Source organism: Phalangium opilio, unplaced genomic scaffold, assembly GCF_054372755.1.
Source record: "Phalangium opilio isolate 3A_F unplaced genomic scaffold, DU_Popi_V2 ptg000003l_1, whole genome shotgun sequence".
Lineage (NCBI taxonomy): Eukaryota > Metazoa > Arthropoda > Arachnida > Opiliones > Phalangiidae > Phalangium > Phalangium opilio.
The window spans coordinates 3,850,441-3,874,357 of record NW_028324145.1 but is presented as its reverse complement, the minus strand read 5'-3'; the positions used below and the strand labels follow the sequence as shown (position 1 = coordinate 3,874,357).

The following is a 23,917-nucleotide window of genomic DNA, read 5'->3' as shown; positions in this document are numbered from 1 at the left end:
TAAAGATAACCGATAACATTAATATAAATATAAAAGGGTGCACTGAGACCATTTCTGGCACTTGGATATTTTTGTTCCTGCAGTGTTCGAGGCACTTTATAGTTTTCCTCCTTTTCTTCGCGATTCGATTGCTTTTTCCTCACGCGCTTTCGCAATAGTTCAGCCCTTTCTGACTCTCAAGTCTGACAGGAGTTTCTCTGAATGTTTTCGTTTCTGGCGAGATAATTTTTTTTGGAAACGTTCTTGATTTTAACTTTTCGTTTTTCTTCACTGCTTAACGCGTTTTAATATGTTGTATAATCAAACCGTTAAAATTTGCTCTTTTAGTTTTACTAATAACTCAGTACCTAACTGATTCGATCCTAACGTTAAAGGCTTAAGCTTTATGGCAGTTTTGTTCCGTTTTACTCGGAGATAGATAATCATCGCCAAAAACGCGAACAAATTGACGCCTTCATCGGACAACCTCGAGGTTTTTCAATTCTGAAGTTCGGGACGACGCAATTTTCCCTCCCTATTGCCGTCTCTTAAACGGTTCGTTGATTTTTGTAAAGAAAGGGTATTGAGGGGGCGGAATGTACTTGTCGCCGTAGCGGTGAAGTGCCTGGTCCCAACAATATTCTTAGAGATGGTACAAGTCCACCTTGTCGAGATCGTTACTGAGCCCTAGATTTAATATTGTTTGTGGTTTCATTTTCGTTAGCAGTGTTAACTTCGAATGCTTGGAGGTGGTGTTGTCAATCGATCCTTGTCTTTGCACAGACCATCGTAACATACGGTAGCTATAACCTACCCTCGCCGTTCTGTACAAAGATCGTAGACTGCTTATCCTGATCTGTGCACCGTCCATCGTGGTAACTGGAACTCCGTCAAGGTCGTTACGGTACCCTTCATTTTTATTATTGATAGTGTTTCATTTCCTTAATAGCGGAGTATTGATAGACTGGACTTTTTATCTTTTTGTTGGTTTTTGGTTTTGACTGTCTAGTCTGAATTAATGCACAGTCCATCGTAGCAACGCCGTAACTGCAACTTCAGATACAATTCTCGTCTTGGGTCGTCCAACTCACTAAATGGTAAATAAAATAATTCATTCCACCGAATTATACCTAATTAGTTGGTTTCTCTACTTAATTACAGATCACTGAAAGAAATGCTCGACACCATTTAAAAGTCCCCCATGACTGCGTATAACGAAGCTCCCATTACTGGGTCTAATGGGGTGTTGTATGCTTAAGGTATCCTCGGTAATCATTGGACAATAACCGTATTTTATATTTTGGTTATTAATCTTTGTAGTATCGGTAATTATCTGACGCCTTTGATACATTAGTGGGTTTAAGAACTTAAGACCCAAGACGTTCATCGAGGGCAAAAATTCAATCCTCCCTTCATCTCGAAATATAATCTTTACTTTTAATACAAAGTGAACCTATTGTTAACTTTTTATCCTTATTATTTGACCTTTTTATCTTTTTGTTTTAATTATTTCATTTTAGAAGGGAGATGTATTTTAATAAAGCCTTTAATGTTGGAAAAATTTCTGGATTTACTGTTATTAAATTATTTTCTATCCAAACCTAACGGTTTTAACAAATATCTTTTAAGTGAAGCGAAAGCGCTATGGCTTGAAAAAAGAACAATTTGGTGAAACTGATAACTGTGAAATTTTAACTGAAGTTTCGTCTTAACATTTATAATAAACAAACTATTGCCGACCATAATTTACAAATTAAAGGGACTGTAAAGTTGCTTTGTTTGAAATACGTCAGAGACACGTAACTGGAGAGACGCGTGGTTCAAAAAACTTCAGTTCGTATTCATTCGAAAACTATCGTTTCCGGAAATTGGCGCTGGAATCTCGCAAAAAACGAGGAATAGGTGTCCAATCCCACTCTATGTGGAGTGTTTGTATCTTGTTGCCACGTGGTGCCTGTGAAGTATTTCAAATAATTTTTACCCGCCCTCCGATACCCACTTCACAGTCCCTTTAAGTTAGCAAAAATAACAATTATTAACATATTACACTTTGCTTTACTAAAACCTGCAATAGATTTAATTTTAGAAGCAGGAATGGAGAACTGTTAATATTTACTTCAGTCCAACTCATAGCCCAGCATAGAGCCCCTCCCTCCAACACGTAACGAAAAGTTTAAATTACCTTATTGGCTCACTTAAACTACGTTTTGATGACGTTGCTGACAGGGACGGCGAAAAATACGTAATTCCTTTTCACCTCTGTCGCTATGACCCGCCTCTTCTTTCATTCCCCTCCGTCCCGTGGAAGGGGGTCTGGGACTTTGTCACGCGCCCACATTACTCTGTTCTCCATTCCTACTTCTCAAATTAAATCTATCCCTGCAAAAACATATTATAAGTGCACGTCCGTCAAGGCATTAGCGTAATGTGTACAATGATAGATTTAAAATACAAAATATCACGTTAATGGACATAAAAATAATTTTAAATAAAATTTTTACGCTACGTCAATTAACGTGCGTTTTAAATTTTTAATCTAGGCCTTTATGACTTTACTAACAATTCCTTAAACTAGACGACGGAAGTGCACGGAGGTTAACTGTTCATTAAGATAAGGGCGTGTACGCGAGACACGTGTTTATAGTCTCGTGTTCTATTTCGAGTCGAAAAAGCGGAAGTATTATTATAAAACGGGACTATTTCCTGGTTAAGTACATCCCATAATGAAAGAAAAAGTGCATTTAACTCAATAAGTTAAAAAAAATAATAACGAGACAGCATCTGAGATAATTCTGTCTCCAGGTCAAGTAATGAATCTTAAACATTTCTTTTCCTTAACTTTACATCGGTAAATAGACCCTCGGGCTTATAACTTCATGACCTAGGAAAGGTTTTTACGTTTTTAAAGGAAGTTTTACCAAATATTTAGACTTGTCGTGACTGAGTTATTTGCTACCGTGAGAAAGTAATTCGTGAATTTTTACTGGAAGAAGATTCAATTGAGCCTGGAAATTACCGAAAAATTAAATTATTATTCATGAAATTAATCGGAATATTTTTATTTTAAATGCTGATCCTACAGGCGAAATTTATTGGTGAATGACTGAAAGTCAGGATCAAATATGACGGGGTGAATCGCAGAATCATCTGCTTGACATAGGGTTGAGACGGAACATCCGGTATATGGATCCAAAGACGTCAGATAGGGCTTCCACGTTGCCAATCCTTGAAAATGTTCAATTTGATAGTTTCAAGAAGCGATACCTAGTTTACTAGGGAGGGGTATAAATTCGCCACATTTCTAGCTTTATCTCCAGTCCAAACGTAGGTCCGGAGTTAATCCCCGCCTATAAACTACAACCAGCATCTCATTGGTTCTTGAAAACTCACGTCAGCGCGACGCGAATGACGAAAATTACGTATTTTCCGACTGAGGAGAGGGGAAATAGCCCCGCCTCCTTTTACGTCCCCCCCCCCTTGTATTTTGAAAGGGCGCGCGAATGCTTAGGAATCTTACACCTTATCCCTAATAAACTAGATATCCCTTCTTGATAATGGTTTCCCAAATACAAAATTCCATCGCTGTTAGGGTGCATTTGGCACGAACAACTCGGAACAAAATCCTTGGTTAGAAAAGGAAATGTTTTAATTCTTATATATGGCGCTCTTCTATCTTTTGAGGTGTCGTTTGTGACACATACCCTGGGACCTGAAATAAATAGGCTTATGCATAAAGAAGGGATGCCCAACATGAGGCCCACGGGTCGCACGCGGTCCGCCGAGGTTTAAGATGGGGCCCACGCATAATTCTCAGAAATTTCGAAAGCTGTTTCTACAAAAACTTCCGTCTCTTCACTTGAACGTCGATTTTTTCCTGTTTATTTCTCAATAATTCGGGAAGCTGTTTTCCCGCGCTTTGCGCAATCAGTTTAAAATAAAAAAAGTGGTTATGTTCCTAACGTCTATGCTACTAGTTTTAAATTTTAAACTTGCGGCCTGCGACGTAAAGAATAAATTAACAGAAAATTATATAATTAGGGTTAATTAAAATTAAAATATTCAGCTTGAAAATTTAAATGCGCGATAGAAAAACTAACCAAAACCATAAAATTAAACGAAATCAATTTTAGTATAACATTGAAACATAAATATTTACAAAAACAAAAACTTAAATGTTATAGAAAAAAGCAACAAATAAAAATAATTTGAAAGTAACCACGTGGCTACTATCACAGCTCCATAATACGATAATATATATATAACAAATGCCCTTAAAACTAATATATCTTGTGATTAAAATGTCAAATTAAATTGTGTCATGGTATATATATCAATTATAATTGAGATATAAGTGGACGGAGATTAGCGGATATAAAAATTTATGATATGTAAAATATTTGTTCACAAAAAAAAGGGTTTCTCAATGAACCACCAATCGTTAATCCTTTATAACCCTTTCAAAGTTTAAGGGAATTTCTGCGATGTCCAGCCATGAACCGTTGTCGTAGCACTCGCCGCAAAATCTTTCCGGTAGGTGATTTGGGAATGGTGTCCACAAATTCGACTCCACCACGAAGTTGTTTGAACGCGGCCGCGTTGTCTTCAGTACAAAATGAAGATGCAAGAGTTAATTCGTGTAGCCATATGAAACAAAAGGAACAACTTTATGAGTTAGTTGTACCAGAAGGGGATAATAGAAGAAGGATGACACTCCGCATCCTCTTAATACTTCAGTTATGTAACATGATTCTTCCGAGGCTCACAATTTATTTTTGCTTTTCCGCTCATCAAATTTCAGATGGGCATCGTACCGTGCTAGGGTGAATTCTATAACTGTTTGGTACTAAATCCTCAGCAATCAACCCACAAGCCTTGATTGTCTTGACGTGGGACAAAAAAATCCACAAGCGCATGCGCCTTGGCAAATAGTTAAGCGCTAATAGACTAATGACGAGGGAACTATTTATCGCGTATAAATGTGATTCGGTTTAGTAACCTCGCTCCATATGTTGGAAAGAATCATGTTACAATCACCCCACACTTTGTGGTACACTTCTATCGAAGAGAAGTATTATTAACATCTGGTTGTACTGACCTTCGACAAACTTGCAAACGTCCTCTTCAGTCTCGATACTTATGTTGAATTCTTCATTATTGGTGGTTTTGTTTCCCTTGGAGCCGTTACTTTTTGTCCGTACCACGTAAGCCCTTGGCAATTCACCAGCCAAAGGGTCTGGAATGCCAACCACAGCAACGTCTTCAATGTCTGGGTGACGCAAGAGTAAGGCTTCCAATTCCGCAGGCGCCACTTGAGTGCATTTGTACCGAATGATCTCTTTCTTACGGTCTACCAGGAAAACGAAGTCGTCATCGTCGTAATAACCAATATCGCCTAAAATATTACGCCACATTAAATAAATAATAATTATAATCTTAAACAATCGTAAACGCAGTTCATCAAAAACATACCGGTCTTCAACCAACCATCAGTATTAATAGTTTCTCTGGTGGCTTCGTCATTTTTGAAGTAACCTTGGAAGACATGTGGACCTCTGAGCCAAACTTCTCCACGTTCGTAAGGCCCCAAAATGGCGTCTGTTTCCAAATCGGCGACCATTAACTCGTTCCCGGGATAAAGACGACCGACGCTACCCGATTTATGCTGATTTCCGGGACTGGCCGAAATCAGTGGAGAATTCTCAGTCATTCCGTAAACTATTAAGTACAGTTTCTATTTTATCTTCGAAATATACTGTTTACCAATTTCACCTCTTAGTATTAGTCACTTCTGTAATTTGTTGTTTTTTAAAGCAAGCGCGGGTCAAATGGCCCTAATTTTACCTTGGAAAAGGCAGGGACCGATCGTACCAAGGGACTGTAAAAAAGACACCGGCAGGTGGGTAAAAACTATTTGAAATACGTCAGAGGCACGTGACCGAGGAGAGGCGTGGTTCAAAAAAGCTTAATTCGTTTTATTTCGAAAACTACCACTTCATGGAATTGGTGCTGCAATCTTGCGAAAAACAAGGACTAGATGTCCAGTTCCACTCCATGAGGAGTCTTTGTATCTTGGCATCACGTGATGTCTGTGACGTATTTCAAATAATTTTTACCCACCCGCCGATGACTTCTTTGCAGTTCTTTTAAGGTACCTAGTGTGTTAGGGCGGAGCTAAAAATAGCTTTTTCCAAGCTTAGATTGATGTGCAGTAGGACAGACATCTAGAAAGGGGCGCCAACAAACCCGCGTTTTGTCTAAGATGCACAGTTAAAGTTAATTGTTGTGAAACTACGCAGACGACGGAAGTGTCGACAATAAGAGTTGGAATTGGTCTAAATTTTAAATAAAATGCTAACGTTGTCGAAATCTTCGGATTTTAAACTTCTTTTTCAAGGCATCCTCAAATTCAGGAGCTATGGGCGCGGCTGCGCACAGAAGGTCACTCAAAGTTGAAAGGTCGTACTTGGAACAAATCCCCTCGTGTTCCTGCAACAACCTAAGAGCGATGGGTGGCACAATGGGAAAGCACGTAACCCCGTATTTTTCAATGGCCTCCAACGCGCCTTCGAAAGTGTACTTTCTCTGCAAAATGACGCGAATTCCGCGCACAAGACACGGAATCGTCAAAGCCAACATTGCGTAAGCGTGAGCCAATGGTAGCACAGATAGTACGACGTAACCTTCCAGATACAAGGCCATCTCCGGATGTCTGCAAATTCAATATCATCGTAAGAAAGTGAAAGTTTTTAAACGTTTCTATAGATAACGATAAGATTTTGGCCTCAAACGCGACCTTGAACTAACCGGGAGTTACACAAGTTGGATATGATGGAATGATGCGATAAGAGAACGCATTTCGGCAAACCAGATGTTCCGCTGGAAAAGAGCATGATGGCCGTTACGTCATGAAGGTCAGCCTCGTAATCCGAAGCCGTAGGCAATTTTGTCAATGCCGAGCCATTGTCCTTCGTTAGTGTGTTGAAACTGACGGCTTTTTCAGTTTGGGTTCCATCGACCTCGTCAAAGGTGTACACATTCTAGTTTAAAAAAAATATAATTACTTCTTTTGAACAAGTTTGCATTTCATAATCAATTGACTGACGTTTAAATTCAAGCATTTAATTAATCAAAGCCGTCTTATCTAACCGGGTCATAAAATATTTGGGTCAAAAGTTAACAAGCCCTATCGCTTTTGAAACTTAATTCTAAACGGTTATTCCATTGAAAAATTTGTTCTTAGGTATTGATTCTTTTTTAGACATAGTTTTTCTCAATTTAAACTCATTAAATTATTAATTATACCCAATTAAACATAGACAATTTAATACCACATAATTAATAGCAATTACCATATTATCATATGGGGATATCGCTATTTCAAAAGAGTTCGTAATCGCGTTAAAATTATTAAACGATTTTAAGTGAAAGTGCTACAAAAACAGGTTCTCATCTTGAAACACGAATCTATCATTTTTTTTATGTAAAGCATTACTGTTGATTACGAAACACTCGCATCAAGAAAACTTTTAATTTCAAGTAAGAGAACGGAATTAAAGCATTTACATCGACCTTCAATAAAGGATTTTCGGTATCTTGGCAAACGCATTTTAATTATAAACTAATTAACCTTGAGAAGACAATTTGAAGACAAGCTCAAGTAATTAAGGCGGCTTAGAAACTGTGTTATTTAAACGATATTTAATTAAATTCTGTTGCAACTGATTTTATTCCCACCGTATGATGTATATCTATGAACAGGCTATTTCGTGTGTATTTCGGAATATGGTAATGGACTTTTATTGGGACGGATAGACAGATCTCCTCGCTTTGGGGAATTTTTCGAATGAAATTTGAACTTTAAAGGGATACTTCAGGCTACATTTTGTTTTTCCTTTTTAATTGAAAGAGGGTATGAAACAATGAATATCCCGACTGGAACCATGTCTTATCGACAATATAAAAAAAGATACGAGCAATTAAGGTTTCGTAATGGCGGCGCGTAATGGATACTAAGCGATTGCATGGCTTCCCCGAGAAACACTAAGAGTACCCCTATTAAACTAATCAGTCAGCACTTATATTATCCAATCATAAATTATCAACAACTTTCCAGTCGCTATCAAAAGGTTTTCCATATTGTTAGGTTTTGACTTGAACGGATTAATAAACGCAAGAGCTGAATTGGAGTCAATTTATCAGTTCTTGTTTAGTTGCGGTGACTATTTTCTATTTAAAGGCCGACTTCCAGCGAAAAGGGTTCTAGTGAACTGAAAACCAAGCATCGAAACTAACAATGAAGCGACCGTGCCGATTTTTGAAGCCCCGCTGGGGTAAAAGATGGAAGGGTTCTCGCTAACTGAAAGCCGCGCAATGTGGTTCTAGCGAACTGAAGATGAACAATAGAAATGCTTTTACATTTATTTTCTCTCGGATTTTTACTTCCCCCTGAAGGAAATTCCCTATTGCATATCTTCAGTTCGCTAGAACCACATTGCACGGCTTTCAGTTAGCTAGAACCCTTCCAACTTCAACCCCAGTGGGAATTCGAAAATCGGCACGGTCGCTCCATTGTTAGTCTCGATGCTCGGTTTTCAGTTAGCTAGAACCCTTCCAACTTCAACCCCAGTGGGAATTCGAAAATCGGCACGGTCGCTCCATTGTTAGTCTCGATGCTCGGTTTTCAGTTCGCTAGAGCTCTTTTCGAAGGGAAGTCGGCCTTTAAACAGACCCTTTTAAAATTTCGGGTGATTATAAAATAGAGTCTGGTGTTTTATGACCTTATTGTCCTATGATGGAACATTGATTGGTAATGTGGTTGAAACAAAAGGACCTGGTAACCTTGAAGTCTTATCTAACGTCTTTGGTTCCATACCGGATGTTCAGTAATAAGCATAAATGAAGCAGACGATACCAAGGAACCCTTTTGGAAAAGGTTCTAATCACTCGAAATCTCGATAAGGTTTAACTTTATGAGCGTTATTTTGTAGAGTATTCACTCAACATAATCGTATTTTACCAAGTTTTTAGAAGCTGTAACAATACTACTGACGTCATACTGACATTACAAGGACAAATTTTAACTCAGTTATGCACTATATAATTATTTCCCTAATGACAGTTTAAGTCTAATGATTTAAAATTATGTTTTTCATGTACGACCTTTGAAACGTATCATTATTTCTTGTTAAGAGCCTGTTTATTCTTTAGTATAATTAATTTAACTTATTAGCATAATTATAGGTCCCAAAAAGCAAGTTCAACGCGGCATTCAATGGAAAACAAATTTAAATATAATAAAAACCATGCATCGAATTCGGCAACACGATCAATGTTTACTAAATATCTATCATCATGGACCTATTGCGATTGACAGACTTAAATTGTTGATTTTATAATAATTATAGAGGTGAAGTGAAGGATTTATTTTATACACGTAATTTCCTTGTAATTTATGGTGAAATTTAACTAACTTCTTTTCATTCAAATCTTTTCAAAACCTGTATTTATAAAAAGAGAATTTTCACTTTCTTGGCGCGACACTGATAGTGTTTAAATAATAATGTGAATAAACATAAATTTAAAAGTTAAACTTCAGCGTAGCATTCATTATTTTTATTCGATAAAACATAAAATAATTTATATTTCCAATCGGAACAATGTATCCATCTCCAACCATAAACAGCCTCTCTGTGAAGAACACAACGTCGGGGTATACCCCTATTGGACGAATTGGTCCGAAGATAATAGTCGTCCAATTATCCGATCTGGCGTAATCTTCGAAGTGAAACCCAACTCTTGGTGTAAATTAACAATTCTTCATACTTAGGATTGATACCATTTACACCAGGAGGCCAGGGTACTTGGCAGACAAAGTGCGATACCAAGCAGCCTGGCGTAAATGGTGTAAATGGTATCAATCCTCCTAGCCCGAAAACTATGTATTCCTTGTATCTTCTTTAAAATTGTAGACTAGCTGTTACCCTCGGCGTCGCTCGCGTGTAATAAGAACTACCATCAAAATAATATAAAGAATGGGTATATTTTACTGATGACTATTATTTTTGTAGCTCCCTACTCCCTAGGAGCGAAGGATTTCGGCGTTGCCCGTCAGCCCGTCGGGACATTTTTTATTACTTTTCACGCGGACATTATTCCATGAAGAAGGGTTTTTTTAGTTTTTGGCCGCCATTTAAAAAGATGGCAACAAATCGAACCCAAAAGACCATTCAGTCCGTCTATAGGTTAAAGGAAACCCGTGTACTAAATATCTGTGAAATCGTTTGAAACGCGTGGACTTTGTTGCATAGGAGAAGAGTTTTTACATTTCTGGGGGCCATTTTTTAAGATGGCTGTGGATTGGAAAAATCTTTCTTAGTACGCGCCTACTACTTATGAGTGACGTTCTTGCAAATTTTTAGCCTTCTAGGGCAAGCGGTTTGAGCTGTGTTTACCTTTTTTTTTAATGAAAATCGTAGAATTTAGTTACTGGGTCTAATTATTTACTTAAAATTCAACAAATTAAACGCGCCTGTCCTTTGAAGTATTTTTAGAGACTCATTGGTATTAATATTAATTGTTTCATGAATCATTTTCGACATTCTGGATATAAATATATAGTTGTATGTGTAATTTCGTAATTGGTATTTAGTATTATTGGGTCAATTAAGGGGGAATACGACTATTCATGCGTGACGTTTCCATTCAACACACTCGTTTTGTTAGAGGAAGTGACATGGTAAAACGAGAAACCGCATTTGGCTTCAGGTAAAAGTGTTTTTTATATACATATATTTAAACTTTCATTATTATATATCAAAAGATGGCTACATTATTTTAGCGAAAAAAGACTATAGCGGGGCCAAACACGTGGTATTTGCCGAATACTGAATCTTTTTGTTACCGCGGTGTTCGTCGTGCTTACGACTTCTCGAGAACCTGGTGTTTGCCCAGTGCAAACGTGTTTAAAGATTGCAACTTAAATTGAGTCACATTGAACCGAGCCCAACTTAACTAAACCAAACCTTAATTTAATTAAAATGGTTACTGAGAGCTTGTCATGAAGTGACGTTGGCGAAACGTCACAGATTCTCATAAAGCGATGTCTGGTGAGACGCTTTCAAGGCTTAGTACAGACTAAATAGGAAGATGAACTGCAAAACCGAGTGTAGTCAATTCTCGCTTGTCGTCCTCGAACTAGCTCTCAGTAAGTCTCTAGCATTATGAAGTATAGGTAGTGTCATACTTAAGAAACATAACTTATAAACTTATGATTAAACCTATGACTTAAAACTACTATGGGGGTCGGGTTGTCATCTTGCCCCCGCTAAAAATTTATATTTAGACTGTTACCATAAAATTTGTCCTGTGTACGAAAAACTTTCATTAAACTTAAAATATGTTAAAGTTGGGTAGTACCCATGAGAAAATTCAAAACTAAGTTTTCTGTGTATTTTAACCAATTTAGAGTAACATTTCAGCTCTTGCACATCTAAAACGAGATGTTCTTTGTTCATCAGAGCGAGGGTATAAAAACAACACCGCGGCTTTCTTAACTGAGAACTCGTTTATAGAAACTTCCTTCGCTTAATTTATGAAAACAGAAAGTACTTACTCGAACATGATCGAGGTTTTTGATGGCCTCGAGCGCCCTTTCTTCTGTGTCCAGACTGACAAAGAGAATGTCGGCTTCTATCTCGGCCACGTGCCTTCTGGCTTCTTCGGCCGTCAAATTGGGATTTATTAGAGCGGGGACCATACCGGAAGCCGAGACACCAAGCATAGCGATCAAGAAATCCGGGCAATTACTACTGAAAATGCAAGCCACTTTGCCTCGTTCGTAATCGGGTGATCGCATCAGGGCGCTAGCTACACGTCGGCTCAAGTCGGCTACGTCCGAAAAGGTCAGGGATTGACCCGTCGTGGCGTCCGTCTGAAATGGTCATACAAAAGAAGGGACTCGTTCTTAACAAAGGGAACATTGCTTTCACGATTGCTTGATCATATAAAATAGAAATTAAATTAAGTTTGATTAACTAATTAATAATCCTGAGGTGAAATTATCGTATAAGTTTGATTACACTGGATTCATCACGTAGAAGTCCATTTGAGGAGGGTTAAGACTGTAAACTGACCACCATTGTATTTATTTTGTGACAGTTTAACTGAGGATAGGGTAGAATTAGGACAGGGCCGTCGAGAGAGTTTGTGGGCCACGAGGAAAATGACGAAATCGCGGGTCCTATCAAGACAGCCCTACAGGTGGCCAGGGCCCCCTAGAAGGTACGGGCACCGGGAAATCTGACCGAATTCCCCCTTCTCTCTCGACGGTCCTGATTTAGGGTTAGGTTGTGTTTAGGTTCAATGGAGGAGGGGTCAAGTTGCCTTCTTCTAGCCCTTTTGGTGCTAATATAAAGAGCGTTTGCATTTATTTTTGAAAAAAATCTTTTGAATTTTGAAATTCCGCACTTTTTAAAAGGGGATAACAAAATGGCCAGACAACCATTTTTTTTTAAGATTTACACCGATAAAACAACAACGAAACCTTTCCGTTACTTTTATACAAGTGTTTCACAAGTTGACTTACTTTCTAAGCCTAACTCACATTTTTCAATAACAAAACTGTGGCTGAAGAAATATTCGAGTAACCAATTAGAACCATCACCTCATCAGTGTCAAGATAGTACAGATTTCATTCATATTAAACCAATTATTGATTGAAAATATAAATTTTTCAATATTATAATTATATCTGCCAAAATTTATAGGTCAAACGGAAACTGTTCCGATAATTTAATGCAGTGGTAGCAGTTCAAGGTCTGCATATTTGCAAACATTCGCACTGTCAGAGAGTGACTCAGTCCAAAGGTATAAAACTGGCATTACTCTATTAACACGTTAGTACTGGGATCCGACCTCGGTACCTTCAAGATGCAAAATGTAGTCGGCGTTTTTCGGGGTTAGATTTTGGTTCTAGGAAACTACTTTTGACCTGTTCCAAAAACTATCATCTGATTCATCCCAAATAACTTCTACTTTACAAAAAGCTGAGAGGGTAACGATTAAACAGACTACAAAAAACGGAGGTCAAAGTTCATCATCTCCCTTGTCGCGGACCAGTGTCCCTCCCCCTTCCAAGGATACTAACAGTGGTATAATCCTTATTAATAAATATGCTAATTTCCAAATACCAAGAAATTAGACGATTTTTGAAAATTTGTCTACAATTCTGAAACCTATGTTGTCTTATACCCGACGTGTGGATCCAAGTTCTTCTTTTTCTTTTATCGGGGATACCTTGACCCCGACCCCAACCTTGGAATTTAGTGTGCTTTTCATGGTTACTAGCCTGATACTAATAGAGGTATATAATAATCCTCCTTATTATTAAATATGCTAATTTCCAAAGATTATTTCTGATAATTTTTCAAGAATTCTGAAACCTATGTTGTCTAGCCACGACTTGACCCCGATCCCGACCTTGGAATTTAGTGTGCTTTTTATGGTTACTAGCCTGATACAAATAGAGGTATATAATAATCCTCCTTATACATAAAAATGCTAATTTCCAAATACCAAGACAATTTTAGTAATTATTCTAAAATTCCGAAACCAATGTTGTTTTACCGCAACGTATGCGATCACAAAAACGACCCCGACTTGGATATTTTTTAATTTTTTTTTTCGGGGATACCTTGACCCCTGACCCCGATTAATATTACCCCATACAAACTCCATTAACACATACAAATAATTTAAAAAAAAATCTTACTGACCAAAAAGGGTTCATCCTGATGTTTGACCATATTCCCGTAAACAAACTCTGAGAAAGTCAAATTGGGAACTTCGGCATCGGGTAATCTGGATGTTAATATCCTGGGAGTTGACACTTGCCATTTTGAAGCGTGTGGAAACGAAGCGTACAACGAAGCCGGTTGAACGGAAGCCGGTAAACTCATGTTAATATCTATAAAATAAAAATTAGTAAAGTATAAAATAACTAGAACACCAAACGTTCGAACGCGACGCGACACACAACCGCTTCGAGAAAAGAATAAAATTTTAAGAACGACAACTTTACAAAACGAAATTCAATCGCAAATAAAAAATTGTTAAAAAAAATAAATAACCGTACTTTTTTAGAGTATTTTAGGTAGTATTATTTTTAAGTTGATTCTCAGTATAGTTCTTTTGACATTAATGATCTAAAACGGACCGCTCTTATGCAAAAAAATAAACGACCATTCGAGCGAAACTTTCGATTGAAAATAAGCTCGGCAGGTAAAAACTGGCTCACCACTCCAATTCAAACTTTCTTTTTTTTTTAACCAATGAAACAGCTTTTTTTATTTCTTTTTGATTTCCTCTGTGGTAATAAACCCGCTCTTTTACTCTCCGCAACTTTACCAGGCTCAATATCCACCAACAAAAAAGGCTTAAAAGTAAACATGCAATGGGGAGGGGGGGTGTTTAAAATATAGTCTGGTGTTTGACCACCTTTTTTTTCTTAAGACAATATCCGGTAGTAGACGTTAGACAAAAGTACTTTTATGGACTGGTAAATTTGAAGCCGTATCTAAAGTCTTTGGATCCACATACCGGATGTTCCGTGACCTTAACCCTACGTCAAGCAGACGATACTGTGACTCCCTTTTTACTTTTTGGATGCTAAGATGGTAGATACGGCTTCAAAAAAAAGGACTGTGGTGGACTGTTAACGTTGAAGCCCAATCTGTCGTCTTTGGACTCTTATACCGGATGTTCCGTTTTAACCCTACGTCAAGCTGACGATACTGTTTTTCCCCTTTGGCGTTAGATACGGCTTTAAATAAAGCACTTTAGCGGACTGGTAACGTTGAAGCCCAATCTATCGTCTTTGGATCCACATACCGGATGTTCCGTGACCTTAACCCTACGCCAAGCAGACGATACTGTGGCTCCCTTTTTGCTTATTGTATGCTAAGATGGTAGATACGGCTTCAAATAAAGGACTGTGGTGGACTGGTAACGTTGAATCCGTATCTATCATCTTTGGACTCGTATACCGGATGTTCCGTTTTAACCCTACGACAAGCAGACGATACTTTGGCTCCCCTTTTGCTTATTGGATGCTAAGATGTTAGATACGGCTTCAAACAAAGGACTTTGGTGGACTGTTAACGTTGAAGCCCAATCTATCGTCTTTGGACTCGTATACCGGATGTTCCGTTTTAACCCTACACCAAGCAGACGATACTGTGGCTCCCCGTTTGCTTAATGGATTCATAAACGTTAGATACGGCTTAAAACAAGGACTTTGGTTGAAGCCCTATCTATCGTCTTTGGACTCGCATACCGGATGTTCCGTTTTAACCCTGTATCAAGCAGACGATACTGGGACCCCCCCTCGGTTTGGAAACGGTTTATTGTAATTAAGAGATATCAAAATTACGATTTAAAAAACTGTTTGATTAGGTCAGGGTATTGTTTAGTTGCAATTACATTTACTTTTTTGGCTTATAGGGGCTGTCTATAAATTTTGCCCCTGGTTTTATAATAATAATTTTTCTACACCCCTACAGTATCAGGCAAAATTTGCAGTTCATTAATCAAACTTTTGCTTGCATATTTACTTTAAGTTGATATAAACAACGTGATAAGAGAAAACGTTACAAGATTTTTAACAATTTTTTTATCTCCAGGAAAAAAACTGGTTTTTTCATTGAGCCTTAATTCTTAATAAAACATTTTTACAGACCTTGGCTTTCACGTTCTCTAAGTGGATAGTTATCATTACAGGACATTTCACTTGTCACGGATCTCTCTTCAAATGATGGCAGGAAATTATAGGATTACGACCGAATATATTCCAAACACTAGTTTTCAAAGTATCCACTATTGGTAATAAAAGGGAAATTACCTCCGTTTATTTCATATTTCTCATAAATTATCTACAAATATATAAATCCGTTTTTGTTATCTAGGATTATCTCACAATCATCTAAACGTCATAAATAATCTAAGTTTATCTCTTATTTCTCCTAAATGATCAAAGCTTATCTCTTATTTCTCCTAAATGATCAAAGCTTATCTCTTATTTCTCCTAAATGATCAAAGCTTATCTCTTATTTCTCCTAAATTATCAAAGCTTATCTCTTATTTCTCCTAAATTATCAAAGCTTATCTCTTATTTCTACTAAATTATCAAAGCTTATCTCTTATTTCTCCTAAATTATCAAAGCTTATCTCTTATTTCTCCTAAATTATCAAAGCTTATCTCTTATTTCTCCTAAATTATCAAAGCTTATCTCTTATTTCTCCTAAATTATCAAATTTTATCTCACATTTTTCAAAGTTTATCTCATGTTTCTCATCAATTATCAAAGTTTATCTCATGTTTCTCATCAATTATCAAAGTTTATCTCATGTTTCTAATTAATTATCAAAGTTTATCTCATGTTTCTAATTAATTATCAAAGTTTATCTCATGTTTCTAATTAATTATCAAAGTTTATCTCATGTTTCTAATTAATTATCAAAGTTTATCTCATATTTCTCATTAATTATCAAAGTTTATCTCATTTTTCTCATTAATTATCAAAGTTTATCTCATGTTTCTCGTTAATTATCAAAGTTTATCTCATGTTTCTCGTTAATTACCAAAATTTAACTCGTATTTCTCATTAATTTTCTAATTTTATCTCATATTTCTCATTCAATATCTAAGTTTATCTCATATTCCTCATTCCATATCTAAGTTTATCTCATATTCCTCATTCAATATCTAAGTTTATCTCATATTTCTCATTCAATATCTAAGTTTATCTCATATTCCTCATTCAATATCTAAGTTTAACTCATATTTCTCATTCAATATCTAAGTTTATCTCATATTCCTCATTCAATATCTAAGTTTATCTCATATTTCCTTACCTGACAAACTTTCAACTCACACAATATCGGTAAGATGTCTTTATATTTGAGCTGACTAGCAAACAGTGGCGTTTTGAATTTATCGAGCGACAGGAGAAACTACTGTAGCCTTTGAGCGACTTGGATAAAACTAAAATTCTATTAGAACATGATAAAACCGGTTACACAATGGCATTTTCCTAGGCTTCCAAACGCCTATGAAAAATGTTTTCTGTTTGGGAAGCCTTCCCCATATTTATGGAAAGAGTTATTTGGCAAAGTTTTTCCCTTTTAAACTTTTTTATCTACTTGTGTAATTTTTTAATTTAGATTATAGCAAGAAGCGATATCTAGTTTACTAGGGAGAAAGTATAAGATGCCAAAGTGTTCGCGTGCCATAGTCCCAGTCCTCCTTTCAAAATACAAGGGGAGACGTAAAAGGAGGCCGGGCTATTTCGCCTCTACTCAGTCGGAAAGTACGTAATTTTCATCATTCGAGTCGCGCTGACGTGAGTTTTCAAGAACCAATGTGATGCTGGTTGTAATTTAGAGGCGGGGATTAACTCCGGACCTACGTTTGGACTGGTGATAAAGCTAGAAATTAAGGTTTCCCACAGTTCAGTTCAAACAGTTCAGTTTTCGGTTCAGTTCAGTTATTTTCGGTTTCAGTTTAGGGCCTAAACTGATTTGATTGCTACAGTTCAGTTTCAGTTTGCACATCTCCAAACTGATCAGTTTTCAGTTCGGTTCGGTTTATTTCTTAAACTGAACTGATAAAAACTGAACTGAAGAGATAGTTAAGTACTCTTTCGATCTATCGCGAGAAACGATATCAATACGTTCCCGCAAACATAGAACATGATGTTTTGGGGGATGTGTCGCGTAAAGTTACCTTATTAGTGTCGCGTATATTTCATCATTTATGACGCGTATATTTAATTATGCATAGAAATAAGCTTTTAATTTAAGTCCCGTGATTAGCTGGGACACAGGCTAAAAGAATACCAATAATTAGTAACTAAAAAGGGTATCATAATTAGTTAATTAGTCAAAGTTAAATTGTTCAATGCTAATAATTAGTTAATTAGTCAAAGTTAAATTGTTCAATGCTAATAATTAGTTAATTAGTCAAAGTTAAATTGTTCAATGTTAATAATTAGTTAATTAGTCAAAGTTAAATTGTTCAATGTTAATAATTAGTTAATTAGTCAAAGTTAAATTGTTCAATGTTAATAATTAGTTAATTAGTCAAAGCTAAATTGTTCAATGTTAATAATTAGTTAATTAGACAAAGTAAAAGTTAAATTGTTCAATGCTAATAATTAGTTAATTAGACAAAGTAAAAGTTAAATTGTTCAATGCTAATAATTAGTTAATTAGTCGAATTTAAATTGTTCAATGCTAACAATTAGTTAATTAGTCGAATTTAAATTGTTCAATGCTAACAATTAGTTAATTAGTCAAAGTTAAATTGTTCAATGCTAACAATTAGTTAATTAGTCAAAGTTAAATTGTTCAATGTTAATAATTAGTAGTTAGTGAAATAAACATGACTCTTAAGGTCCAAAATACTTAGTAGTAGTAGAAAATGTTAGGGGTTAATAGTTACAATCTGGGTATTTTGGGCCTCTGACACCGTATTTTTCTTCTTGAGAATCTCTGAAGGGGTTTTCGGTTCAGTTCAGTTATAACTGAAAACTGAACTGATCAGTTCGGTTTCCTGGCTAAACCGAACTGATAATTTCAGTTCAGTTTCAGTTCTTGAAAATCCTAACTGAAAAGTTTCAGTTCAGTTTCAGTTTTAGTCCAAAACCGATTTGAACCGAACTGTGGGAAACCTTACTAGAAATGTGGCGAATTTATACCTTCTCCCTAGTAAACTAGATATCGCAACGTAGATTATAGACAAGTTGGGAAACCAAAATAAACCTCTCTGAGTCGAAACGAGGGCTATCTACCCAATTAAGTGCATGGTTTTTCTTAAATAATTAAATAAATATAATTGATATTAATTATTTTTATCGTCACTAATTTGAGTTATGTCGTTTTAAGAATCGTTATTCCTAAAATCATTTTAAGCATAGCTATTGTTAAAGTTTGACTTCTAGAGAACATCATTTTCACAATTTTTGTAAATTTAGGGTATATAAGGCGGTTGATTCACAGTAAATGATAAGAAAACCAGCAATTGCGGTGTGAACCGTTGGTGGAAGCCCTGCCATTGGGAGGCTAGACGTTTCTCGTAACCCTAGGTACTTCATACCTCCACGACTTTTTAGTACCCAATCAGTTTTCTCACAGTGCGGGTATTAAATGATTTCAAAAAAGGTATAATGGAAATATAAGGTATATATAATAAAAACCTTCAGAGTTTCAGCGCTTCAGGTGGTATGTTATCGTACCCTAGAAGTAGAAAAGGACTTAACAGATACCTTCGGTCTGCTGATTATTACTGACACTAATAAAATACCCCCAAGTTCTCTAATAATGTTTACTTCACCATTAGCACCTAGTAATTACAGCGTAGAAGTAATCTCTATTGTAATATTGTATATAAACATAAACATAGGTTCGGTTCAGTTTTACCACTTAATTGGGTAGCGGCTTTCTACCCTAGATTTAAATTTCTCTCCAATTAGATACCGGAGCAAACATCAAACTAAGATCAATTTCAATCTCGAGTTTGTGGTTTTTCTTAAATATTTAAATACATATAATTAATACTAGCTCCCGTGTAATAAGAACTTCCATCAAAATGATATAAAGAATTGGTAGATTTTGCTGATGACTAATATTTTTGTAGCACCTAGGAGCGAAGGCACTCGGCGTTGCCCGTCAGCCCGTCGGCACATTTTTATTACTTTTCATGCGGACATTAATCCACAAAGAAGGCTTTTTAGATTTCTGGCCGTCATTTAAAAAGATGGCAACAAATCGAACCCAAAAGACAATTCAGCCCGTCTACAGGTTAAAGGAAATCAGTGTACAAAATATTTGTCGCATGGAGAAGATTTTTTTTTTACATTTCTGGGCACCATTTATTAAGATGGCGGCAAATCGGAAAAATCTTTCTTAGTACGCGCCAACTACTTATGAGTAATTTTCAGCCTCCTAGGGCAAGCGGTATATATAAAGTATATTTTCGAAGAACCTTTCTGAGTGTAGTATTATTCTGACCTTTGTTGGGGTTTAAATGATACCCATTTCGGTAGCAAAAAATACCTTGTAGTCCTCAAAAATACCTTCTTTAAGAGGTATCTTGGAGTACCTTTACACGAAGGTATTTTGTAGTACCTTTAAGTGTGACTATTTCATTGATTTAGGGGTCACATAACTAAATGTAGTAGATTTCATGTTCTTTCCACTAACGTTGCGCCCATTAATTTATGTCAGACTTGTTAGAAACACTATTGTTGAATAAAAATTAAATGATTGCATTTTTGCATGAAGGATCTCTACGTCTAATAGCAAAATATTCCATTTCAACCTTCCCAAAACGGTTAGAAAGCTTCTAGTGTAAACGCGGCTAAAATCTTCAAACCTCTCTGTATCCTCCAACTAAACTGTAAAACCAAAGTAAATGTCTCTAGCTCACCGTCAGGCGATTCCTGTAGAGTCTTCGATGGACACGCCATGATGCTCGAGTCTACACTGTAGCTCGATTACGTTGAAACCTTTAGTTCGTTCGACCAAAAACATATGATCAAGAAGTGATAACTAGTTTACTAGGGATAAGGTATAAGATGCCTAAGTATTCGCGTGCCATAGTCTCAGTCCCCTTTCAAAATACAAGTGGGGGCGTAAAAGGAGGCCGGGCTATTTCGCCTCTCCTCAGTCCGAAAATACGTAATTTTCGTCATTCGCGTCGCGCTGACGTGAGTTTTCAAGAACTAATGAGATGCTGGTTGTAATTTAGAGGCGAGGATTAACTCCGGACCCACGTTTGGACTGGAGATAAAGCTGGAAATGTGGCTAATTTATACCTTCTCCCTAATAAACTAGATATCACTTCTTGATATGATCATATATATGCAGATAAGTTGTAACTTATGTGATAGCTACCTGGCTCTACATATATTTCGTGCCCATAGAAGCTTGTAATTTTTTTTACTTCATTTCGGGAGATTAAGAAAGAGTGGGAGGTTTAACCTTTATGTTTTCCCTTGATACTAACCATAAAATATAAATATTTTGCAATGAAAATGATGTGACAGTTAATACGCCGCCGAATAAAACTTCAAAGGACTATAGCTTAAAAGAAAGTAATGTGGTTGCTTACCTTTGTATATGGTTCTCCCACAAGTGGTCAGGCCGTTTACCATTGGGGTAATTCCACCTTGATATTCAATATTACTAGGACATAAATAAATAGATTAGTTTCAAAATGACAAGTTGAACACAATATAAATATCGCTTGATTTACCCATGCAGGCTTTGAAAATCAATGCTAAAATGTTACAAGTCAGGAATAGGGCGATATTTACGAGCTTAATGGATAGGAGGGGTTCGAGGATTCGACTTTGAGTAGACCTAACTCAATCAATCCCCTGGTGTAACTGATATCAACCAAGACGTTTGGTCAACTAAGTCTTTACTTAAAAAGTCCAATATAAAGAAATATGTAACTGGGCGGGAAAAGCAGAGGTGGAAGGCATTTTTCCCTCCCTCGTTTATGCGCACGCACCTGCTGAAACGATATTTTTAAAATGGCCCATTCGAATTATGGCTGCGCATAAAGAATAAACACTTTCTCAAACATCTGTAATATAACCCAGAAAATTATGCTTAAACTAAACCTATTTCCGTCAAATGAAACACTAAACAGAATAATTTAAAAAAAGAAATTTAACGATTCATTGTTTGAAATTTATCAATAGAAACGTGTAATTTTGACATATAATTCCTATTATAGCGCTAAATTAAAAACTAACACGTATTTTTAAGTTGTATATAATGATATGAAACCAGCAATTTCACGCCTTTTTAGCTTCCCCGAATATTTATAAACTCTATCGCAATACAATGACAGGAATATTTTATTTCTAAAATACGAAGGTTATAAGTCTTATTTAGACTGGCTTATTGTTAAATAAAAACTATATTTAAACCCATTTTACGGCTTTATATATATTAACTTAAGTGCAACATAAATAATATTGAAAAAAAAAACTTCCTTAAAAATTTCGAAATTCACAATCACGTTATTTTAAAATTACCGGTTGCATAGGCATACCGCGCCATCTGTCATTATCACTGAGAGTCAGAAACAACTATAATTCCTTCAAAATTAAAATCTCAAATTACTAAAATATATTAACTTACCTAACAACTGGCAAACATTTCTGTATAATATTCAAAATAAAATTAAAAATAAATTGGAATTTAGTAACATAATCCGATAATAATAGGTGGCACTAAAAACAAAACATCGATATTTTTAAGGGTATTTTCTTCGGCGATTTTTTCTAGGTAAGTTTTAAATTGTAAATAAAAATATATATTTCATTTATAAGGTCTTTGATGAATAATTTAGAAAATAATAATTAAAAATATTTGTTATGGCCCATGGGGGGATCGAACCCACGACCTTCGCGTTATTAGCACGACGCTCTAACCAACTGAGCTAATGGGCCACGAAGAAGCAAGGCACTTCTTCTTTATAAGAATAGCTCAGAGAGATAAGCGACTCAACAGCGCAGGCGCATTGCTCTCTTTAATCGCGGGCGCGCGTTTCAAACCGGCAAAACAGAGTGACAAATGAGCTGTTACGATGTAAATAATGTTGTAATAGAGGTTCAGAACTAGAAGTAAAATATCGATTATTAGTTATTGACTTAGGGGAAATATATTAAGGTTGATAAGACAGACAGGGGCACTGATTATTGAAAGGAAGTGTCATCTGTCTGATTTAACTATTTTAGCGGAGCCTCCGATTTTAGTGTCTAGAGGAACATAACATAGAGCGTCAACTGCCTACAGATCACGCGACGATTGAGTCGATAGATAAGCTAAGCACCAAAGAGGCTTTAGTTTCCTACTTTTTCTACACCCACATTTTGCTGTGAAAAAAAAAGAATACTGAAAGAACATAAGTTTATAACATACCTTCCATTAAGTATGACGCATGACTTCTCTGACTTTACTAATTTCAGGAGTAAATGAAGAAGCAGTGCAGAATTTGTGAGGGAAACTGAATCCAGCGGTACATTGTATACTGGTTTCCAGGTATTGTGTCTATCGTACTCCTTGGTGATGGGCTCCTCTTCAGTATCATTCATCGGTGGTCCAAAAAAACCACGGGGGGAAGCCCCAACAATGCCCTTTCAAAACTCGAAAGGCTAAAGAACTCCGCCTACCAATTGTTATTAACTGGGGCCTAAATCAGATCCGATTGGGTCCCAGCTCACCCTAATGCACAAAATACGAGAGAACAGGCGTGGCTAACTCAATAATCGGATGTTCTTTTTCACTTCCCTCAACACGTGGATGCGGTGAGCTACTGCATGCCTGGCTGTAAAAACTACTAGGTACAACACGTTGGGCAAAGATTTAGCCTGGCCATTGCGCGGAGGGACCTAGATTTTAATGCTAGAGATCAAAATAAGAGGGTTGATGCTGAGGGAGGGTGAGCCGAAACCTTACTATAATAGGAACGAATTAAAGGACCAGAGATGGAAAAATGCCAAAGTGGTATAGAGAGCATTCAGTTGGAGGAGAAGCTGAGTCTGGTGACATAATTTACGCTGCCATATTGGTGGATTTAAATCAGGAATGAAGCTGAGACCACCCAATATGGCTACCAGAACAGCGGTAAGACTTGGGAGGGTATGACGTACTACTATCCCATCTGAAAGCTTTCTATAGTGGAACTTTGTGAAATAATTTTCTTTCAAGAACAGTAATATGGTGGTTACTACGGTGATGCTGTATTAATAGACCATTTCGACGTAACTAAGAGGGAGAGACACGGGGGTAAAGCTTTGCCTTCTACCTTGCTTTTTGGCGCCTGCGCTGTAGTCTTTTTGTGTAATGAGAGTGCGCAGAGATGGCA

The 23,917-nt window shown here is 36.6% G+C and overlaps 1 protein-coding gene, 1 long non-coding RNA gene and 1 other non-coding gene across 10 annotated transcripts in view; 1 reads left to right on the top strand and 2 right to left on the bottom strand.

Moving 5' to 3' along the window:
• Positions 1–694: 694 nt before the first annotated feature.
• LOC149717169 (uncharacterized) lies at positions 695–1,524 on the top strand. The gene is made up of 4 exons (XR_016365983.1): positions 695–854; positions 929–1,076; positions 1,141–1,238; positions 1,300–1,524. It is a non-coding gene; the product is annotated as an uncharacterized LOC149717169 (long non-coding RNA).
• Positions 1,525–4,095: 2,571 nt separating this feature from the next.
• The window catches only part of LOC149717149 (uncharacterized), a 371,656-nt gene continuing 351,834 nt past the window's right edge, over positions 4,096–23,917 (bottom strand). For 6 of the 8 annotated variants that reach the window (XM_089836049.1, XM_089836080.1, XM_089836054.1 and 3 more), the window contains 7 exons: positions 13,752–13,942; positions 11,591–11,908; positions 6,784–7,016; positions 6,336–6,688; positions 5,449–5,694; positions 5,075–5,371; positions 4,096–4,579 (listed from right to left, as the gene is read on the bottom strand). In XM_089836049.1, coding sequence (XP_089692175.1) covers positions 4,437–4,579; positions 5,075–5,371; positions 5,449–5,694; positions 6,336–6,688; positions 6,784–7,016; positions 11,591–11,908; positions 13,752–13,942 — 1,781 coding nt within the window. In that variant the 3' untranslated portion in view covers positions 4,096–4,436. Of the gene's footprint in view, positions 4,580–5,074; positions 5,372–5,448; positions 5,695–6,335; positions 6,689–6,783; positions 7,017–11,590; positions 11,909–13,751; positions 13,943–21,145; positions 21,215–23,917 lie in introns of those variants that run through there. The other 2 variants (XM_089836038.1, XM_089836040.1) reach the window with 2 other exon arrangements.
• On the bottom strand, positions 22,426–22,499 carry TRNAI-AAU (transfer RNA isoleucine (anticodon AAU)). Its single transcript has one exon. It is a non-coding gene; the product is annotated as a tRNA-Ile (tRNA).